The following is a 19,403-nucleotide window of genomic DNA, read 5'->3' as shown; positions in this document are numbered from 1 at the left end:
ACCATGTATCTAAACACCAAACAGTCCTACATTTGCAAGATGGACTGGATGATCTATACTGTATGGCTTCTATCGCTGAAATTTTTATGGTTCTATAATTGGATCAAACAAAATCATGCTTCTTTCCCTGTACAAATTATGCCAAGTGTTATCAGTGTGGAAAGGCAGGGCATTTAACTAGTCAGGCAGGTGAAGTCATTGTCACTGATCTCATTTTCCTGAGTGTAGATAACAGCTGTTCACCTAACCCAGTTCATAGACTGCTTTGCTACAGCACAATGACATTTGCACCTCTGGAAGACAGCTACAGACTATTGAAATGATGCTTGATAGTGTTTCTGTCCCAGTTCTGCTTGAATTGACTTAACAGCAGTGTTATCAAAATGTACAGCTTATAGCACCTAAACTACATTTGATGACTGCTTGAAAAAAATCAATCTCTGAGCTTAGTCACCTTAATGCTCTGGTGACACAAGGCACATGTTCTTATATTGTCAGAACTAGCACTCCCATTCTGAGAGCTGACCTTTTTTACTGCTTTAAAACTACAGGCTGTTAATGGACATGCTTCTTTACTCCTGTCCAGGGTGACCCTGTGCGTGTAGCCCCCAGCTCCAGGGTGACAGAGTGAATTGAGTCATATGGGGCTGTGAAGTGGAATTGGTATAAACAATTAACCTGAAAAAGGCTAAACTCACCCTTTCCCCATTAAACTACAGAGCAACCCAACAACTAAGATGTCTCCTGGAAAAGTGATGTGTGAGACAGGATGTGCACCAAGTTCATAATGATTGTCTTTGAAAGGCAATATAGTTGCTTGAGGTGTCAGTCAGGACCGAATTTGGAATGGAGTTCTATAAAAGAGGTTATGAGCCAGTGGAATATCTACCCTGCGCTGAACAGAATACATACATACTGTGTAATATCCAAGTTTAATCTCCTCCCGGAGCTTGGCTATATTAGTAACTTAAACACAACCACAGCGTAAACTTCAGCCTATACTTTCTCCCCAAATTTGGTTGTTCCTAGGCTTTGCCCTGCAGGAGCTCTATGTGCCAGACCTTAATTCCTTGTGCCTTAAGAGGCTCTAGCCTCTCTCATAGAATCATAGAATCATAGAATCATAGAATATTAGGGTTGGAAGGGACCCCAGAAGGTCATCTAGTCCAACCCCCTGCTCAAAGCAGGACCAATTCCCAGTTAAATCATCCCAGCCAGGGCTTTGTCAAGTCTGACCTTAAAAACCTCTAAGGAAGGAGATTCTACCACCTCCCTAGGTAACGCATTCCAGTGTTTCACCACCCTCTTAGTGAAAAAGTTTTTCCTAATATCCAATCTAAACCTCCCCCACTGCAACTTGAGACCATTACTCCTCGTTCTGTCATCTGCTACCATTGAGAACAGCCTAGAGCCATCCTCTTTGGAACCCCCTTTCAGGTAGTTGAAAGCAGCTATCAAATCCCCCCTCATTCTTCTCTTCTGCAGGCTAAACAATCCCAGCTCCCTCAGCCTCTCCTCATAACTCATGTGTTCCAGTCCCCTAATCATTTTTGTTGCCCTTTGCTGGACTCTCTCCAATTTATCCACATCCTTCCTGAAGTGTGGGGCCCAAAACTGGACACAGTACTCCAGATGAGGCCTCACCAATGTCGAATAGAGGGGAATGATCACGTCCCTCGATCTGCTCGCTATGCCCCTACTTATACATCCCAAAATGCCATTGGCCTTCTTGGCAACAAGGGCACACTGCTGACTCATATCCAGCTTCTCGTCCACTGTCACCCCTAGGTCCTTTTCCGCAGAACTGCTGCCTAGCCATTCGGTCCCAAGTCTGTAGCTGTGCATTGGGTTCTTCCGTCCTAAGTGCAGGACCCTGCACTTATCCTTATTGAACCTCATCAGATTTCTTTTGGCCCAATCCTCCAATTTGTCTAGGTCTTTCTGTATCCTATCCCTCCCCTCCAGCGTATCTACCACTCCTCCCAGTTTAGTATCATCCGCAAATTTGCTGAGAGTGCAATCCACACCATCCTCCAGATCATTTATGAAGATATTGAACAAAACCGGCCCCAGGACCGACCCTTGGGGTACTCCACTTGATACCGGCTGCCAACTCTCACTACATACCTGGCTGAGACTATTGGATACAATGGCTGGAATGATCCAGCAATAATTGCATTGCATTTGCATGCAAGGTTCAAGTACCTGATAAGAGAATGATTCTCTTGATTTTGTTCAATATCTTCATAAATGATCTGGAGGATGGTGTGGATTGCACTCTCAGCAAATTTGCGGATGATACTAAATTAGGAGGAGTGGTAGATACGGTGGCAGGTAGGGATAGGATACAGAGGGACCTAGACAAATTGGAGGTTTGGGCCAAAAGAAATCTGATGAGGTTCAACAAGGATAAGTGCAGGGTCCTGCACTTAGGACGGAAGAATCCAATGCACCGCTACAGACTAGGGACCGAATGGCTAGGCAGCAGTTCTGCGGAAAAGGACCTAGGGGTGACAGTGGACGAGAAGCTGGATATAAGTCAACAGTGTGCCCTTGTTGCCAAGAAGGCCAATGGCATTTTGGGATGTATAAGTAGCAGATTGAGGGACATGATCGTTCCCCTCTATTCGACATTGGTGAGGCCTCATCTGGAGTACTGTGTCCAGTTTTGGGCCCCACACTACAATAAGGATGTGGATAAATTGGAGAGAGTCCAGCGAAGGGCAACAAAAATGATTAGGGGTCTGGAACACATGACTTATGAGAAGAGGCTGAGGGAACTGGGATCATTTAGTCTGCAGAAGAGAAGAATGAGGGGGGATTTGATAGCTGCTTTCAACTACCTGAGAGGTGGTTCCAAAGAGGATGGTTCTAGACTATTCTCAGTGGTAGAAGATGACAGGACAAGGAGTAATGGTCTCAAGTTGCAGTGGGGGAGGTTTAGGTTGGATATTAGGAAAAACTTTTTCACCAGGAGGGTGGTGAAACACTGGAATGCGTTACCTAGGGAGGTGGTAGAATCTCCTTCCTTAGAAGTTTTTAAGGTCAGGCTTGACAAAGCCCTGGCTGGGATGATTTAATTGGGGATTGATCCTGCTTTGAGCAGGGGGTTGGACTAGATGACCTCCTGAGATCCCTTCCAACCCTGATATTCTATGATTCAGTTCAGCAGCCCTGCAGGGTTGTGGAGACCTCTTACAAAGGCAGTCTAACTCGCCACACTAGAATGCCTAAAACCCAATTCAATGAAAGCAAAATAAAAGCCAACCAATAGGGAAAATTCCTACATGTTGCAATACTAATCCAGAATTCTACTCTGGTTATTTTGTAAGAGTTTGAAGACAAAGGGACAATAAGCTTAATAAGCCTAATGATCCAATCCAGACCATATACAGTCTTTATTTCAGGAATATATCCCTACAGTAAGTTTGCAAATCTGTCCCATACAGACACTAACTATGAATGAAATTCACCGTAATGTAGAAGACCCTCTGCACTATTTATACTTTTAATGTGTGGTGCACAGGACCTTGTACAGGTCATCTACACTGGGGTAATTTCACCGTTAACAAGCTGCTACTGTCACTCTATCTTATTATTGGGAAATATAATTAACTCTCCAATATTGCACCCTACAATATATGTTGGTGAATTATTTAATAAAAAAGATCTTGGGGTTGTATATACAATATATTTGCGGGCAGGAGGAGTGTTTCCAAATAGAGTAATTGCAAATTACTTCATGAAATGAGAGATTTCAGAGTAGCAGCCGTGTTAGTCTGTATTCGCAAAAAGAAAAGGAGTACTTGTGGCACCTTAGAGATTAACAAATTTATTCCGAAAGCTTATGCTCAAATAAATTGGTTAGTCTCTAAGGTGCCACAAGTACTCCTTTTCTTTTCATGAAATGAGTCATTTTTGTGTCTGTTGTATGGCTATCTTGTTTGCTTTGTCATTTTAGTTTTCGATAATTTTATTGTATAGTTCATCTTTTTTTTGTTGGAAATATCAGCATAAAATTACTTTCATTATCCTATTCGGCATGCAAGAATGTGATACATTTGCCAGTGAAGAAATGGAGAGGAGCAGCAAATTCAGGAAGAGCAACAGTTTATTATGCATGCAAAGCCAGTATGTGCTTGTTGCTGTGATGGTTTGGTACAGTACATCTTGAACAGTGGCGATAAGGTTTGCCAGAATTAAAGTATGATCTTTATGAAGAGAATTTAAAAAAAGTAACTATGATAAAAATTACTTCAGTTCATTGACCTCTGCACATTTTATCTTGGGTACGACCACAAATTATGATATTCATTATTCGACAGGGATAGACGCTAAAACTGAAAAATGAGGGACAAAAGTAGTGATCATTAAATTATACAACTTGTCATAAAGTCACATATTATTATAAGTAGCCTCTTTTATGACAGCTTAAATAAAAACTAAAGAAACTGCAAAAAGATGTTTTTCAGCAGTAACAGTAAAAGCAAAAAATCTTTAAAAACAAGAGCTCTAAGCATTCATACTAATCTGCAGTATTTATTTGAATAAAAGCAGCACTTTGCTACATTCCAATTTATTAATATCCTGGATTAAGTAGCCATACATTTATAATTGAAGTGATTAATGAAAATGCAATTCATTAGCCATCAGGTTCACAACAAACAGTATAACACTATTTCTCCTTCCAAAATGCACAGTACTTACAACATTGGATTATGTTAGGTGCAAAGTCTGCTCTTAGATTCTGTGATGGCAATGTCCATTATTTCCACCTCGAATCATGTGTGTGTATTTGAGTTCTATATTTGGTTCAGAGTAGAATTTGTATGAGCTAATTATCCCAAATTTACCAGTCAGCAGGGGCACAGAACTCCTTTGGGGCTGGGGTGGGAAGAGTGAGCTCCTCTGGCTGCAGGTGGGGAGGAGAGGCAACTCCTCCGCCTGCGAGGGTGGGAAGGAAGAGCCAGGAAGAACCAGCTCCTCTGGCTGCAGGGGCCACAGAAAGTGCCCCTCCAAAAGCAGCCACATTTTTATTCTTGTGCATGCCTCTGAGAGACAGGTTATTTAACCTCTGCATCTGGCATTGGAGCAACTCCTGCTGGAATGCTGTGTCCAGTTCTGCTGTCCACAATTCAAGAGGAGTGTTAAAGAGGGCTCAGAGAAGAGCCATGAACATGATTAAAGTATTAGAAAACATGCTTTATAGTGATAGACTCAGGGAGCTCAGTCTATTTAGCTTTACAAGGAGAAGGAGAAGGAGTAATGTGATTACAATCTATAAAATATTAGATAAAATTTTAGGGAAAATATTAGATGAAGGCTCTTCAATCTAGCCGAGAAAGATATAATATGATCCATTTGCTGGAAGCTGAAGCTAGACTAATTCAGCCTGGAAATAAGGCATAGGTGTTTAACAGTGAGGGTACTTAACCACTAGAACAGTTTATCAAGGGTCATGGTGGATTCTCCATCACTATCAATTTTTAAATCAAGATTGAATGTTTTTCTAAAATATATGTGTAACCCACACACCTTCTGAGTGTGGTGTTCTGTCCCATCTAGTGGCACCAAGACCACTTAAGACAGAGCTAAAAAGAATCTGCTCTACAGCCTTAACTAACAGCGAGTTAGTTTTTAGCTCATGCGGTAGAGGCTCATGCACTAAGCTCCAGAGGTCCCAGGTTCGATCCTGCCTGCCGACAACAGGGGTCTGTCGGTGTTGCATATACTTTACAAATTTTTCAGGGAAATTCTATGTCCTTATGTCTGTGTTACACAGGAGATTAGACTAGATGATCCAGTGGTCATTTGGAATCTATGGGTCTATGCCTTTTTGTCATATGAACTATTTATATTTAGTACAGGAGAAGGCTATTCAGAAATGAGTTAAATATAATGGACCAAATTCAGTGGTGATATAAATACTAGTTTAAGTTAGTTTATAAAAAAGATGTAAGTAGTAAAGTGTGTAATCTGCATAAGGAATTCAGTGGGTGTGCAAAATCAGGACAACTTACATGGTGGGGGAGTACAAAACAGGAAAAACAACTCACAGCAGAGTGCATTATAAAACAGCTCTCCTCCAGAAAGACATTTATTTGCTATACATCATCTGATAAAGCTTTTCCTTCTGTACGGCCTCATCAACTCCTTCCCTGTTACGCTTGTTTTGCCCACCTTCTGAATACCAAACCATACAAATTATACTACTGCATTTTACAAATTATGCACATTTTTAACCAGCACAGCCCAACATGTTATGTACACCACCATGTACTGAACATGGCCCCAACATTTCTCTGAGATCTCAACTTACTTACACCAACTCCGAATTCAAACAATGAGTATAAATAGGTAAGTAATAAAACTAGGTTTAGGGGATGTTACTATTAAGCCAGATTCTGCTTTAATTTACACTGATGTAAATCAGGAGTAACTCAAGTGAAGCCAGTGGCATTATGCCAGTGTACAACTAGAGTTTTGTTGTTTTATGCATTACTCAAGAATGGGCAGTTTACTATAGGGGTTTTAAATATTGAAAGGAAATATCTGCACATTGTTAATTCATTGAAAGTTCTATTTAATTAATTTACCAGTTAGAGAGCCTACACACTTATATTCATTAAGGGCATGTGCTCTAGAATGTATTACCTAATAAAATTGTACACTGATCTATAAACCTGTACTTATTGGAGATTGTATGTGGTAGAAAATTTTGATTTAAAATCAAATCTATAAAGCTCTTCTGCTGACTGCCATAATAAAAAAAGTATTTAATATTCACTAGAGAATCACATTTTAAAAATAAATGAAAAAAACCAGAAAAGAACTGCTAGATTTAAAATCAATTGATATTTAAGACCAATGAAAGCCTCTGCAGACAGTTTCTATATAAAGGTATGAAGTTAAATACTTGTAACCTCGGACTTGAGACTTCCAAATATTTTATAACACCTGACGGTAGAGCCTGAAACACCTTTTTCAAGAGAGAAGCAAGGATAGATCATCTTTCTGAGACCAAGAACCTACATTGCCATTCATTCCAAGTCCTTTTGGTAAATAAATGTGGGACGGAATGAGTTCACGGGACTAATTGTTGCCCCAGGAGGCCTCATGAAACAGTATCAAACTGTAAGCAGCTGCTTGAATCATTTCACAAAGCCACAGATCTCTATGGCACCACTAGCGGTGCTCATTACTGTCTGGATAATATATTCCGAACCAAGTATTTATAATAGTATTAGCTGCTCCACATTTTATAGTTTAGTCATCTGAGGGCAGATGAGGATGGAGTATGTTTTACTTGGTCAACAAAATATTTATTTAGGATCTTTGTGCCCCAGACACTGGCAGATACTTAAATTATAAATTGTGTTTTGCAATGTTAATCCTAAAACTAACAACTGTGCACCAATGAATTCAAGAGTGCAGCCAAAGTCTGCCTTTATTTTGATACCATATTATTGTATTGCTTAAAGTATAGCAGAAAGGAGAAGGAAATTTGTCACTGATTAAAAAAAAAATTCTTTCCTCCCTTAAAATATTTCTTGTAAGTCTGCCCCTTCAAGAAAACCCTCATCATTTTTCTCATTATTAATAATCTTCACAATGCTTCCTTCACCTGAATTGTTGGCCTGTGCTTTAGCATTTATTTTTTTATTTATTTGCCTTCTCGTAATTATGGCTGACTTTGAAACTCCCACTGACTTCAGCATTGGCTCATTTCTGGAGAGGTGCTCTTTCCTTCCTGTCACAGATCGTGGGTGATGGAATGGAAGCAGGTGACTTGGCCCTGTTGGTCAACGTAGCTCAGGAGCTTGGGGTGGTATCTTGGCTCACCAGGGCACTCGTGAAGAGGGACAGACCAGAAGACTGAGGTCTAGCTTTGTCTTTGTCTGAGGAGGCTTGCCCCATGAGGAATAATTTTAGTCACTCTTCTCTAGCTTTCTGAGTTTTGCTTAGAGAAGGAGCAATGTAGGAACATCATTCAGGAATATGTTCCTTTCTGAGGCAGAAGAGGCACCTGGAATTTTCATCATTATGTGCCACTGAAGCTTCACTTTAGAGGCAGATTTTGAACCCTTCTAGCCATATTGCTAGAGTCCCTATACAGGGAGAGTGTGTCTTTAAAATAAAAGCTAACCAACATTTTGTTTTTTGTTCTCCAATGGGGTAAAATGACTAACACAACTAACTAACAACTAACTACCACTAAAAAGCTAGCACAGCATTCAGAGGTGTCTGGTGAACACTACAAAGGTTTTGTCTTGCTGCCAGGTCCAGTAAGAAGGACCTGAAGGCTGACTGGGCCCACTCTGCTCTTGGATGAGGAGCATGAGACCATGTCAGGTTTGGTGCAGAGCCAGACCCAGCAGACAGCACTGGCCAGAGGAATCCAATCTTGCATGGATGGGGAGCATGTGCACCAAGAGTGCAATCCATATGGCCAATCATTCTAAGAAGAAGCACCATTAACCTATGATAGAGTGCAACATAGCAGTTCAGACACTCCCTATCAACTCAAAGCTCTTTGTATTCTTCTGTTGTCTATTTCATTGTAAAGCCCAGCCCCCTTTTTCACACTGGATATGAAGGCAGCATCTGGAAAAAACAAAAAACAATATAAATCTAGTCTAATATTGGAGTTGATTGTAAGTACCTCCCTTCAGGAGGGTACAATGCCAGCACATCTTAAAGAAGTTATCTCTCAGTCCTCACTGAAGAAACCATCTCTTGAAGCTGTGAATCTCAGTTATCACCGTATCTCTAAATCTCCCTGTTAGAGGAAAGTTACTGAGGAGGAGGTAGTGAAGAAACCTCAGACAATAAGTGGAGTTCTCAGATTTACTTGATCACTTTCAATTACACTTTAGGCCTGAGTATGACAGAAAGACTGATTTGGTTATCTCGATCAATGATCTTCTCCAGGCAGTGGGTAAAGATTAAGGGTCCATGATGATTCCTTTAAATCTGTCAGCTGTTATTGCTACTTTTGACCATAAGTTTTTCTTGATGCCTGCACATCCTGTCAGGGATAGACAGAGTTGGTCTTTTCTTTTCCTCCAATATTGGGTAATTATTCCTCCGCTTAAGGGCTCTTGAACAGAGGGTTTCACAGAGTTCTATTCTGTCACCACCAGAATGGTGCAGTTAATCAGCAATTCTAGGGTCGAAATAAGATTGCAACTCAGATTCAAGTTAATTGACTGAGGTGCCGGTGATGTCAGCTGGTGATACGGTTTGGTTTAAAAGACCAGGATAGATCCCTTTCTTTCCATTACATTTTAAATACTATTACAGTTTTTATCAGATCTCCAACAAATCTTATGCTTTAATTTTGGGAAGGAATAATGTTATTTCTCTGGTTGACCTCTGAGAATTTTGCCCACCTAAAGGACTGCAGAATGGAGTAGTTTACTCAATTACTTTACCACACCCATTTTGAGCTTTTCATGACCACAAATTAGAAATGGGCCTTTTTATATGGGGAACTTTGGGGAAGTGTAGATTTCGGGCCCTACTTGGGCCACTTCTTTTGCAGAAAGTTCTGTAAGCAGCAGTGTAAAGCTAATACACAAGTTATACTGGATTTTCATAAAAACGTTTTTCATCAAATTTAGTACAACATGCAGACAAGTCAGCCTTACAAAGGAAAGGTGCAAGAGAAGATGGACTACATATATTTAATTAAATGAGATGATAATTTATGACATGAGATGCTAAGACTAAAGGTAAGTTTCCAAAGTAGAGTGAAAATATATTAGACATATTATTCAAAAAGAAAATGGCTTTATTAATAGCTGACAAGTCTTTTATCACAAATGTGCAAGTTGTCCACCATGGCTCTGAGCAATGAAATCCCACAGACATTAGATGCAAGGCAGTGTCCATTATGGCATTGACTTGGCCAATTTGAATTGGCTTTAATATTACAGTATCTGCAATGTCTGAATCAAACTATTTTAAAGGAAAGAGAATGTAAATGTTTTAAGTTATTGATGTTTAAGGACTATAAAAAGCTATTTGATATGATTAGCCTACAGTTTATGAGGAAGGCACTTAAAAAAAGGGCTGTGTGCTAACTATTGCTCAGAGCATAATGGATGCTGCATTTGCCGACACAGTTACTTCACAGTATCTAGCTCATTATAGTAAAGTACTTTTGCACTAACTTGAGTATGAAAGACACTACATATAAGGGAAAATTCATTATGTTCTTTTCATAGAACAAATTGTTGGGTTGAAATGTATGAGGACCTTAAGATTATGTCAAGTAGGTTTTCAGCTCAAAAACAGGTATCAGCCATTGAGATACAATATCACTCAGGCTATTAAATGCTGTGCTGAAATGTGTATTGTACTTAAGAATTGCAGTTGGAAGAACTAGAATGCTAAGAGATAAATGGAGAAGGACTGACTCTCTTCAGATTAACTGATAATGCTGGATTTATCAGAGAAAAAGTTTAAAAAAGATCACTGAAGAGGAAGAGAGAGAATTAAATGGGGAACAAATTGAAGGAATTGACTTTAAATGGAAAATTATGTTGCCCTGGATTTGAGGGTTATGTGTACCCCAGATTTTGATCAAGCTAATTGCAACCATATTATGTGTATTCAGCTGCCATGAATTAATAAAATAGATCACCACATAGTTAAGGGTTAATTTGAACAAGCAGGGCTTCTGGAGACAAGGTCAAATGCATTTGGAGGTTTGCAGTTTCTGCTAATCAGAATAGGAGGAAGGGAGAAAAAGAGTCAACAATTTGAGACTGAAAGAAAATAAGTGGATGGAAACCTGAAGTTTTGCGCGCCTTTGATATAGAAGCTTATTATGACTAAGATTATTAGGAATGTTTGTTGTTAAGTAGCTTATTGGAGTTAGGAGAGGTGATGACCAGGTATGGGTCACTATGAGCTGTGTGTTTTGTAAAAGTTAGCTATAAGACTAGATAACAGAGTGTACTTTGGAGCAGCCCTCTGAAGCTATCCTCAGAGAGCTTTTTCCTGACACCTTACTCCCTGGCAGGGAAGCGACCAGCCATCACGGACCTACCATAATTATTCAATACCATCTCAGATGCTAGGTAATTATTTGGGATGTTCTAAACCTATTGCTTATGTCTCTGTGTGCTTAAATCTAATAAATTGTAGTTTTAGATAAGAGCACGCTTACTTGTTTTCATCTTTCATCAGACAGAATTGCTGTGTTCCTATTGATTTATTCCTGACACTGCCTGGAGTGAAACAGTTAAGTTACCACTGCTTTGGGTTCTGAAAACCCTGGGTAACACCTGATGATAATGTCATGATCAACAGTGTGCACAAAAGCAGGACTCTAAAGAAGTAAATGATGTCGCTACTGTTTGCAGTCGTTCTTTTTTTTTTTTAGTTTGCACTTTTTGCATAACAGGTAGGAGCTCACTTCTGCAAATCTCTGCCCATGCGAGTTGCCCTGACTTGAGGGAGTAGTCTTATTAGACCATATTCTTAGTTAGGGCAGGTCTTCACTACCTACCGGATCGGCAGGGAGTGATCGATCTATCAGGGATCGATTTATCGCATCTCGTCTAGACACGATAAATCGATCCCCGAATGTGCTCCTGGAACTACAGCTCGCGAGAGGCAGAAGTGGAGTTGACGGGGGAGTGGCAGAGGTCAACTCGCCGCCATCCTCAGGGCCAGGTAAGTCGCCCTAAGATATGCCGATTTCAGCTACGCTATTCGCATAGCTGAAGTTTTATATCTTAGGTCGACTCCTGCCCCCAGTGTAGACCAGGGCTTAGTCACACTGTTGCAGATCTGAAGTAATTCACTGAAGCCAAAGCAGGTTCTTGAGACTGATACCAAAGTGAGAGCAAAGATCTTGCCCTTATGAAGCAATATGTCCATAGGGGGCTGGAAGCTCCACAGGGTCTTCTGGCATCTCCTAACGTTTGAGTGCTAGATTTCGCAACATTTTAAACATAGTTGTTTGCTACATAATAAATAAAATAAATAATAATAATTAATAATAATACAATTTCTTTCAAAAGAGTTAGACCAGGATTTACTTTGGCCCCTAAAGTTTTATGCTAGTTTTGGCAACATGAGGCGCACTTTGGCTTTGTGTCTCTGATTATAAAATTGCAGTGGTATCTGCCACCCTTGTATGAGCATTGTGAAGTACAAATAGTCATGGGCGGTGGGTATTATAGGCCAGGGGAGGCTCTACCTTCCCCTGTGCTGCCACGGCCGCCGAATCCCCGGTTGCAGGTTTGGTGGCAAAGTTTTTGCTTTATTATACCCCATGCAGGTTCCAGGGCAGCTGAGGAGGCACATACCACCTTCTCAGCTGCCCTGGAACCTGTAGGGGACATACTAAAAGTGTCTTGTGTCACAGATGCATTTCCAATTTCCCCTGGGTGGGTTGGGTCTGGGGAGGGGAGGTGCGGCCTGGCTTCGGCCAGCCCAGGCTCCTCTGGGTGATGGCTCGGGGCTTTCGCCAGCCTGGGGCTCCTGTGGTCGGGGGGGGGCACTCTCCAGCTGCAGGGGGGCGGAGGTGGTAGGGGTTCTCGGGGCTCCGGCATAGAGAGGGTGCGGGTGGAAGGGGCAGAGCTGGGGGCTTACCGCCCCAGAGGGGGGTTCCACCCACTGTCCATGCAAATAGTTAATGTAGAGAAACACTTTGGCTTGGAGGAGTCAAATGCTAACCATTGCTTTCTATACTTGTTCTCGTGGAGGAGTCTCACAAGCGTAGAATATGTAATATAGATTCAGAGTGCAGACAAATTTTCACCATTAAATGACTGTGAGCAAGCTTGGAGAAATGAGCTGAGCAGAAGCTACAATAATAAAGTGATATCCAAGGAAGAGAGATGCAGTGAAACGAAATGAAAATTAGAATATCCTGAGGGGAGGGAGTCACAGATTCTATGAAGTTCTACATTTAAAGAAATGTGCAATAGCATTTGGTCAGTTTCAAAAAAGCAATAGGTGTAGATACTTTCAATACAATGAATTCCTAAGACCTGAAGTCCTTACTTAGTTCTTACTCAAGTAAAATTTTCACTGAAGTCAATGGAAGTTTTGCTGGAGTAAGAATTGAGTTAGGACTTCAAGATTTGGGGTAAAATTTTCAAAAAGTACCAAAAGAAACTTAGGCCCAGATCTTCAAAGGCATTTAGTCACCTAGCTCTTATCAGCACCTAACTCCTATATTTGCCTTAACTTCCACTGGGACTCAGGGGCCTGAATACCTTTGAAGTTCTGAGCCTTAGTCCCATTTTCAAATGAGATTCAGGCATTTTTAGATTCCCACGATGCTTTAGGCATATTCCACTCCAGCCTTAGGACGTAACCCAGTGTGCTCAGATAAGCAAGTCATTGGTTAGGAAGCTGCAAGTGAGGTGGTGCAAGTGGAGATGATCTCCCATCAGCATTTCAAATGTCTACTGGGCCATTTAGTACCGCTGTAAAGGGCCAGCAAATGAAATTCTCTAATGAATCAATGGTTTCAGAGTAGCAGTCATGTTAGTCTGTATCCACAAAAAGAAAAGGAGTACTTGTAACACCTTAGAGACTAGCAAATTTATTTGACCAGAAGCTTTCATGAGCTACCGCTCACACTCACGAAAGCTTCTGCTCAAATAAATTTGTTAGTCGCTAAGGTGTTACAAGTACTCCTTTTCTTTTTTCTAATGAATCAGTCTTGCTTATTTGCCTCATCTACACCAGTAAGCCTCCCCAGCAATTCTTATTAAAATAATCAAAATCATATTTACCATATTATGATGAACTATAATCAAGAATCCCCTGTGCTGCGACCATATGAAGCTCTTTGGTTAAAAAATGAGGGTCTTATCAGGGAAAACCATGAAAATTCACAGAAAAGATATGTCCATGATAAGACACCGACACAGCCAGCCTGATCATCTCCTGTGTATTCCAATACTTGCAGCATTTGCCTAGTTCTAGAACATACAATTATCCAAATATATGAGTATTACTTCTGGGATTCTTCTATTTGTGCCCAGTTAATGAGCTGTCTGGACCCCATTTCAACATACTTTTCAGTAGCTTGGGGGGGAGGGGGAAGCGTGGAAAGGAGACAATCGGAGCTGCAGCTGTCCCGGGAATAGGTGAAGGTATGAGCATTAGAGCTGGATGATACACAGAAGCACCTTATTCAAAATTGAAGTTTGGGGCATGCTGCCTAAATCCATGTCCTTGTTCAGACCTTGGCCATCTACAAGCTCCTCTGCACATGCAAGATTCCTTGAAAATATGAACCATAATGTAAATAACTAGGGGCAAACCCAACTTCAGGCCTCCACAGAGATGGTCTTATTTACAGAACTGGCGTTGTTCTACTGTAAAAGGGGGTGGGGCACGTTTCTATGCACACCCCTTATACAATACGGCTTCAAGAAGATGCCGGCACAGCATGCAATGGAGGCACTTGGGGAAAAGACATGATCAGGATGGGGGGTGATCCTCTGGTCATTGAACTTTCCCTTTGTGGGGACAGGGCAGCAGAACCATTGGCTAAAGCAGTTTCTGTGCAGCAGCTGCTCAGACAACTTTGGTGGAGACTTCCTCCCAGGACCCTTATGCACCTGCCCAGTGTGCCTCCTTGCTCGTCCTACTGGTCAGTAGGTGGAGGATTTGCTCATTAATGAAACATTGGAACAACTTCATGAAGATAACCCAGCAACTCAATGGCTCCAATAGTGCCCTTGTCTCTGATGTGGTACATATACCTACCTTTAAACCAGCAAGCTGTAACAGCACTTCAAACCAGACACAATTGTTTATATCCCTCAAGAAAGAGCAATCCCTCACTTGTTTAGCTCTCCATTTAAGCAACATTCATCCGAATTGTTGACCGCAAACAACAAACGCTAATTTGAAAGCAGGATGTCTACTATTTTTACATTTAATTTCAGAAATGTTTAGACAAAAAAGGCCTAAGTCTTTATTGTTTGTTCTGTTTTTTCAATTTGCCATTAATTTGTATTTATTCCACCAGAACATATTTATAGTAATGCTCAGACTAATACAAAAAACTGCCTTTGCAAGTTTCACTGTATGAACCAACCTGCTCATCACCTTAGTCCACTTGGATAGAGCAGAGATATTTGTGATCAATTTCAGAAACAACTTGTAGAATTGTCTAGGTCAGCATTCTTTAATGGCCATGCAAGTCTATTAAATATCTCTTACAAACTCTGCATTTAATAAATGATTTCTAATTGACTAGGTGTCATCAAGAACATTCTAGAAAACTCAGTTACACAGTATTTTTCATTGATTTTCCTTATATTAGAAAATGAAATGTCAGATACCATTAATTGCATTTTCACAATAAAGAGCAACAGCTAAAGAAACTGCTAAGTGAAAGCACTTCCAGTCTAATGCACAATGAATGGATTCACTGTAAATGAATACAATATATCAACATTTATTACAGTAATATGCATCTGTGGGCTAAATTGATGTGAATGTAATTACTCTCTTTACAAATGGAGCAGCTCTGCAGGTTTCTACCAAGAAAATCATTCACATATATTTTACACATTCCCATAGCCTTATACAGCATATACACTAGGTAATTAACCCTTTGGGTCTAAGAGTTTCTACTTATAATGATTGCATCATCATCATACCTCCTTTACTTGCTGCTAGCTGCAGACTGTCCATGTGTCAAGCATCACTAACTTGCATAGTTTCACCTTTATGCTTTTTTTTATCACGCCTACGTCTCATCAAGACGTACCCTGTGACCCAGAATGAAGGTTGTGACACACATTTCCAGTGAATCTGATGATCCTCAGACACATAATATACAGCTTTTTCTTACTATTTTCTTGAGCTACCTAGGAGAGATCTAAGAAGGAATCAGGCTTTATATTAACAGATGAAATGTCAGATATAATTCTGCATGCCTTCCTTCACACGATTCTTTTATTGCACCCAAACATGAGCATTGTTTTTGCAGAACAGAGGAAACAGTATTAGTGGTCTGGAAGTGTAAATTCATTTGACTATACACAATTTAGTGTTGCGCTGGAAGTTTTAACTCCTTTGTGGGGAAAGAAAATCCATGACCTTTATAAAGTATGTGCTGTAGCATTCAATTTCCCTGCATCTGATCGATAAGCAGGCAGGAAATTATATCTTTTTTTCACGCCGGAGAAGCATAATTAAGCAAGAAGGCAATGGAGGTAGTTGTGATTATCTTTGGATGCACCTGGAAGCTGCCTTGTTGCTTTTTTAAAAACATCTTAATGGTAAGGGAACTGTGTATTAATTTCTGCTGAGAAGATGAAGTTGACAGTTTAGAATGCTCATGAACAGCAGTTTCAGTTGTGTTTCAGAGAGAATAATGTAGCCCACCTCAAACAATTAGGCTGCTTCTTCTATGCACGCAGTGATGAAGCTGTGAACATTTAATTGACAGTTCATAACCAGAAAAAAAAACAATTATGCTCTGGCTGGTTGCCAATGAGTCAGAAACTTGTATTTTTTACAAATTTACAATAAGAATATGTTGTCCCCGATACTTGACTTCCAGGGAAAGCATCTCTGCATAATTAGCGCTATTGCATGCACATTCTAATTTATGCATTTTAATTATACCAACGGCCCAGTGAATAATTAATGTTAGGAAAACAATAGGTCTGAAACATAAAGCTAAAAAGTATCACTGAAATGCTTTTTAATGGTCTTTGTGGATTTCACATAACTAGTGAAACAGTTTAACTATTTGAGTGCAAGAATATTTTCCTACAATAGCTTTACAGACAAGTGCTGAGAATTAATTAGCCTGCTCAGTGATGGGAGATCATGTGAGCTTCCTAATTTTTTCAGCCACCTGAGCCACAGGAACTCAGCTATGTCTCACTGGTGATGCTTGGATGTCCAAGTTCATAGGAAGGGCTGGGGGTTGCCATCCATAGGGCATGTGAGATGGGAATGCCAAAGTTTAGAAGTGAGATTTCCCACTACACACCCGCACCTTCAAACGTACTGCTAGTCACAGAGCAGCATTCCCACGTGGGCATTTGAACCCTATCCTGCTGAGAGATAAAAGCTCCTATAGGAGAATAAAAGGAAACTAAATGGTGACCTCAAAACTATTAGGTGAGATTGACCCAGTGAGCCCATCCAGGCCAGATGAAGAGTAGACAAACTCAGGAAAGAGACTTCTCCAGAAGTTGATGCATAACACTCAGCGTTGTCACACCTAACTTTTAGGCACCCAGAAAATCCCTGGCATTCACAAAGGATGAGTTTGATGCCTACACAATGAACTGTGGGAGATAAGGAGACAGGCACCTAAGACTGGAGATTCATAAAAACCAGGATGCTAGGCAGATCCTCACCTCAGATAACCAATGGGAGATGCATAGGAGAGGGGTGTGTCCTAAGCTCCACCTCTCTCAGGGAGTTCCATGCCTTAGTTTGGGCTGTATGGAGGTGTCTGCCTCTGATTGGGCTTCCCAGCTGCAAACCCATCTTGGAGATAGGCATCTATGCTGTTTTTTGCAAGAGGCTGGGGGTGGGAAGGAGGAGGAAGATGACCACCTTCAGAACTTTTTGCCGTGTGGCTAGGGCACTTACCTAGGATGTGGGAGACCCCCAGCTGAAGTCCACCCTCTCCTCCCCTCCCTGACCCCAGAAGGGAAGAAAGGATTTGAGCAGGTGTCGGCCACCTCTCAGAAGAGCACTCTAAACACTCTAAATTCTGATGTGGGGCTCCCTCAATATCACTGTTCTACCTGCATAAATAATTTAAAAAATAATTGGTGCCGGGGGACTGGATCTTAGGTCTCTCCATCCCAGGTGAGTGGGCTAATCATCAAGCTACAGGGTCATTCTTGTGCTTGCTCTCTCTCTCAGCCAATGATGCTATATTTATTTATCCACAGTGGAACAGCTTCCACAGGAAAGATTGAGGGATCCTGCACATCAGACTTCCATAGTTCAGCACTCACCTGAGAGTGTGGAGACCCCTATTCAAATCCCTCCTTCCTCTCCAGGGAATTCAACTGAGGATATCCCACATCCCAGGTGAATACCTTAATGACTGGGCTAAAAATTACATGGGAGCTCACCCCCTTTTCCCAGTTTTGTGTAAGCTCCCCATAGCAGTCTGATCCACTAGGCAAGCTCAGCACACCCCTACCAAATCAGGTCCCACAGGCAGGTTAGATGGAGGAATACCTATCTTTCCTAGGTTCACTTCATGCACCACGTGGGGGCTTAGGCATCCAGATACCTTGTCTGGGGCTAGAGTGCACATGTGCACCGGCAGAAATATAGATGCCTAGGGAACTTTCATTGCAAAAATTTAGGCATTGAGTGATTAGAGCTTTCTACAGAGTTTGGGGCAGCTGATCTGGGGTTTTATGAATCCCACTGGGGTCTGATTCTGTGATTTAGGTGCCTAAAGTGGCAGTTAGGTGCCTTAGTCCCTTTGTGAATCTAGCCCTAAGAGGTCATGTCCATGTTACTATGAAAAAAATGCACATTCAAGTCTCAAAGCTTGCAAAGTCTGACCTTCATGGAGTAAAGCCTTGGAACGCCTGTCATGTAGATTTCAAAATTTGCATTCCAGGTGAGGGCACATAGAAACCAGACAGCAGTTCTGTGCAGTTGTGGAAGCCTCATTATAAAAAGTAATGTGCCACATTCCCATCCAAAAATGGGTACAAAAATTACAGTAAGTGCTTAATTACATGACTCACATGGCAATGTATTACATGCACATGAATAGCATCAAATAGGTCATTGTGAATGTAACAATGGAGATCAAATTGATATTTTGAAAACTTTTTAAAAATAATTGTTTCCTGTTGGAAGTTTGCTTTTAAAGCTCCTAAATAAAATAGTGTAGAAAATAATATATATATTTATATTATAAAATACTTTTAAAATGACCAACACTGGGAGCTGCTGCTACTTTAGAAATCAGGCCATTTGTTTAAGTGCCTGAATATGGCTTCAGGAGATTAACTGTAGGCCACTGTTTCTGAAGGCCTTGGCCCATCTATATACACACAACAAATGTTAAAAACAATGGATCAAAACCCCTGCTTTCCTGTGCTTCCTCCCAGCACAGCAGGGGACCATTAGAGAGCCAGTGATGGCTGGTTGATTCTCAGGGTGGATCTCTGCTGTCCGGAGTGCTGGTCACAGATCAACGTAGCCAAGGGGCTGTTCATTTAAACTGACAGGTTAGGCTCCCTATGGGATTGAATGCCAGCTGAGTTTACTTGCAGTGCAGTGTACTTCAGCCACCTGGCAAGCTCGTTCATGCTGAAGCTGAGCGCAGTAAGGAGTAGTGCAGGATCTGCTCAAGACGAGAGTTCCCCTACCCCAGGAGAATTCTCTGCTGGCCATATCCAGCTGCTTTCTGG

General features: G+C 41.1%; 1 protein-coding gene across 1 annotated transcript in view; it reads left to right on the top strand.

Moving 5' to 3' along the window:
* Nucleotides 1–11,595: 11,595 nt before the first annotated feature.
* Nucleotides 11,596–19,403, top strand: part of ZNF804B (zinc finger protein 804B) — a 55,574-nt gene continuing 47,766 nt past the window's right edge. The window contains exon 1 of the mRNA XM_078851338.1: nucleotides 11,596–11,685. Coding sequence (XP_078707464.1) covers nucleotides 11,596–11,685 — 90 coding nt within the window. The remainder of the gene's footprint in view (nucleotides 11,686–19,403) is intronic.

The sequence above is a fragment of the Lepidochelys kempii genome, chromosome 2 (genome assembly GCF_965140285.1).
Source record: "Lepidochelys kempii isolate rLepKem1 chromosome 2, rLepKem1.hap1, whole genome shotgun sequence".
Lineage (NCBI taxonomy): Eukaryota > Metazoa > Chordata > Testudines > Cheloniidae > Lepidochelys > Lepidochelys kempii.
Note: the sequence above shows the minus strand (reverse complement) of the source record. Positions and strands in the feature narration are given on the sequence as shown.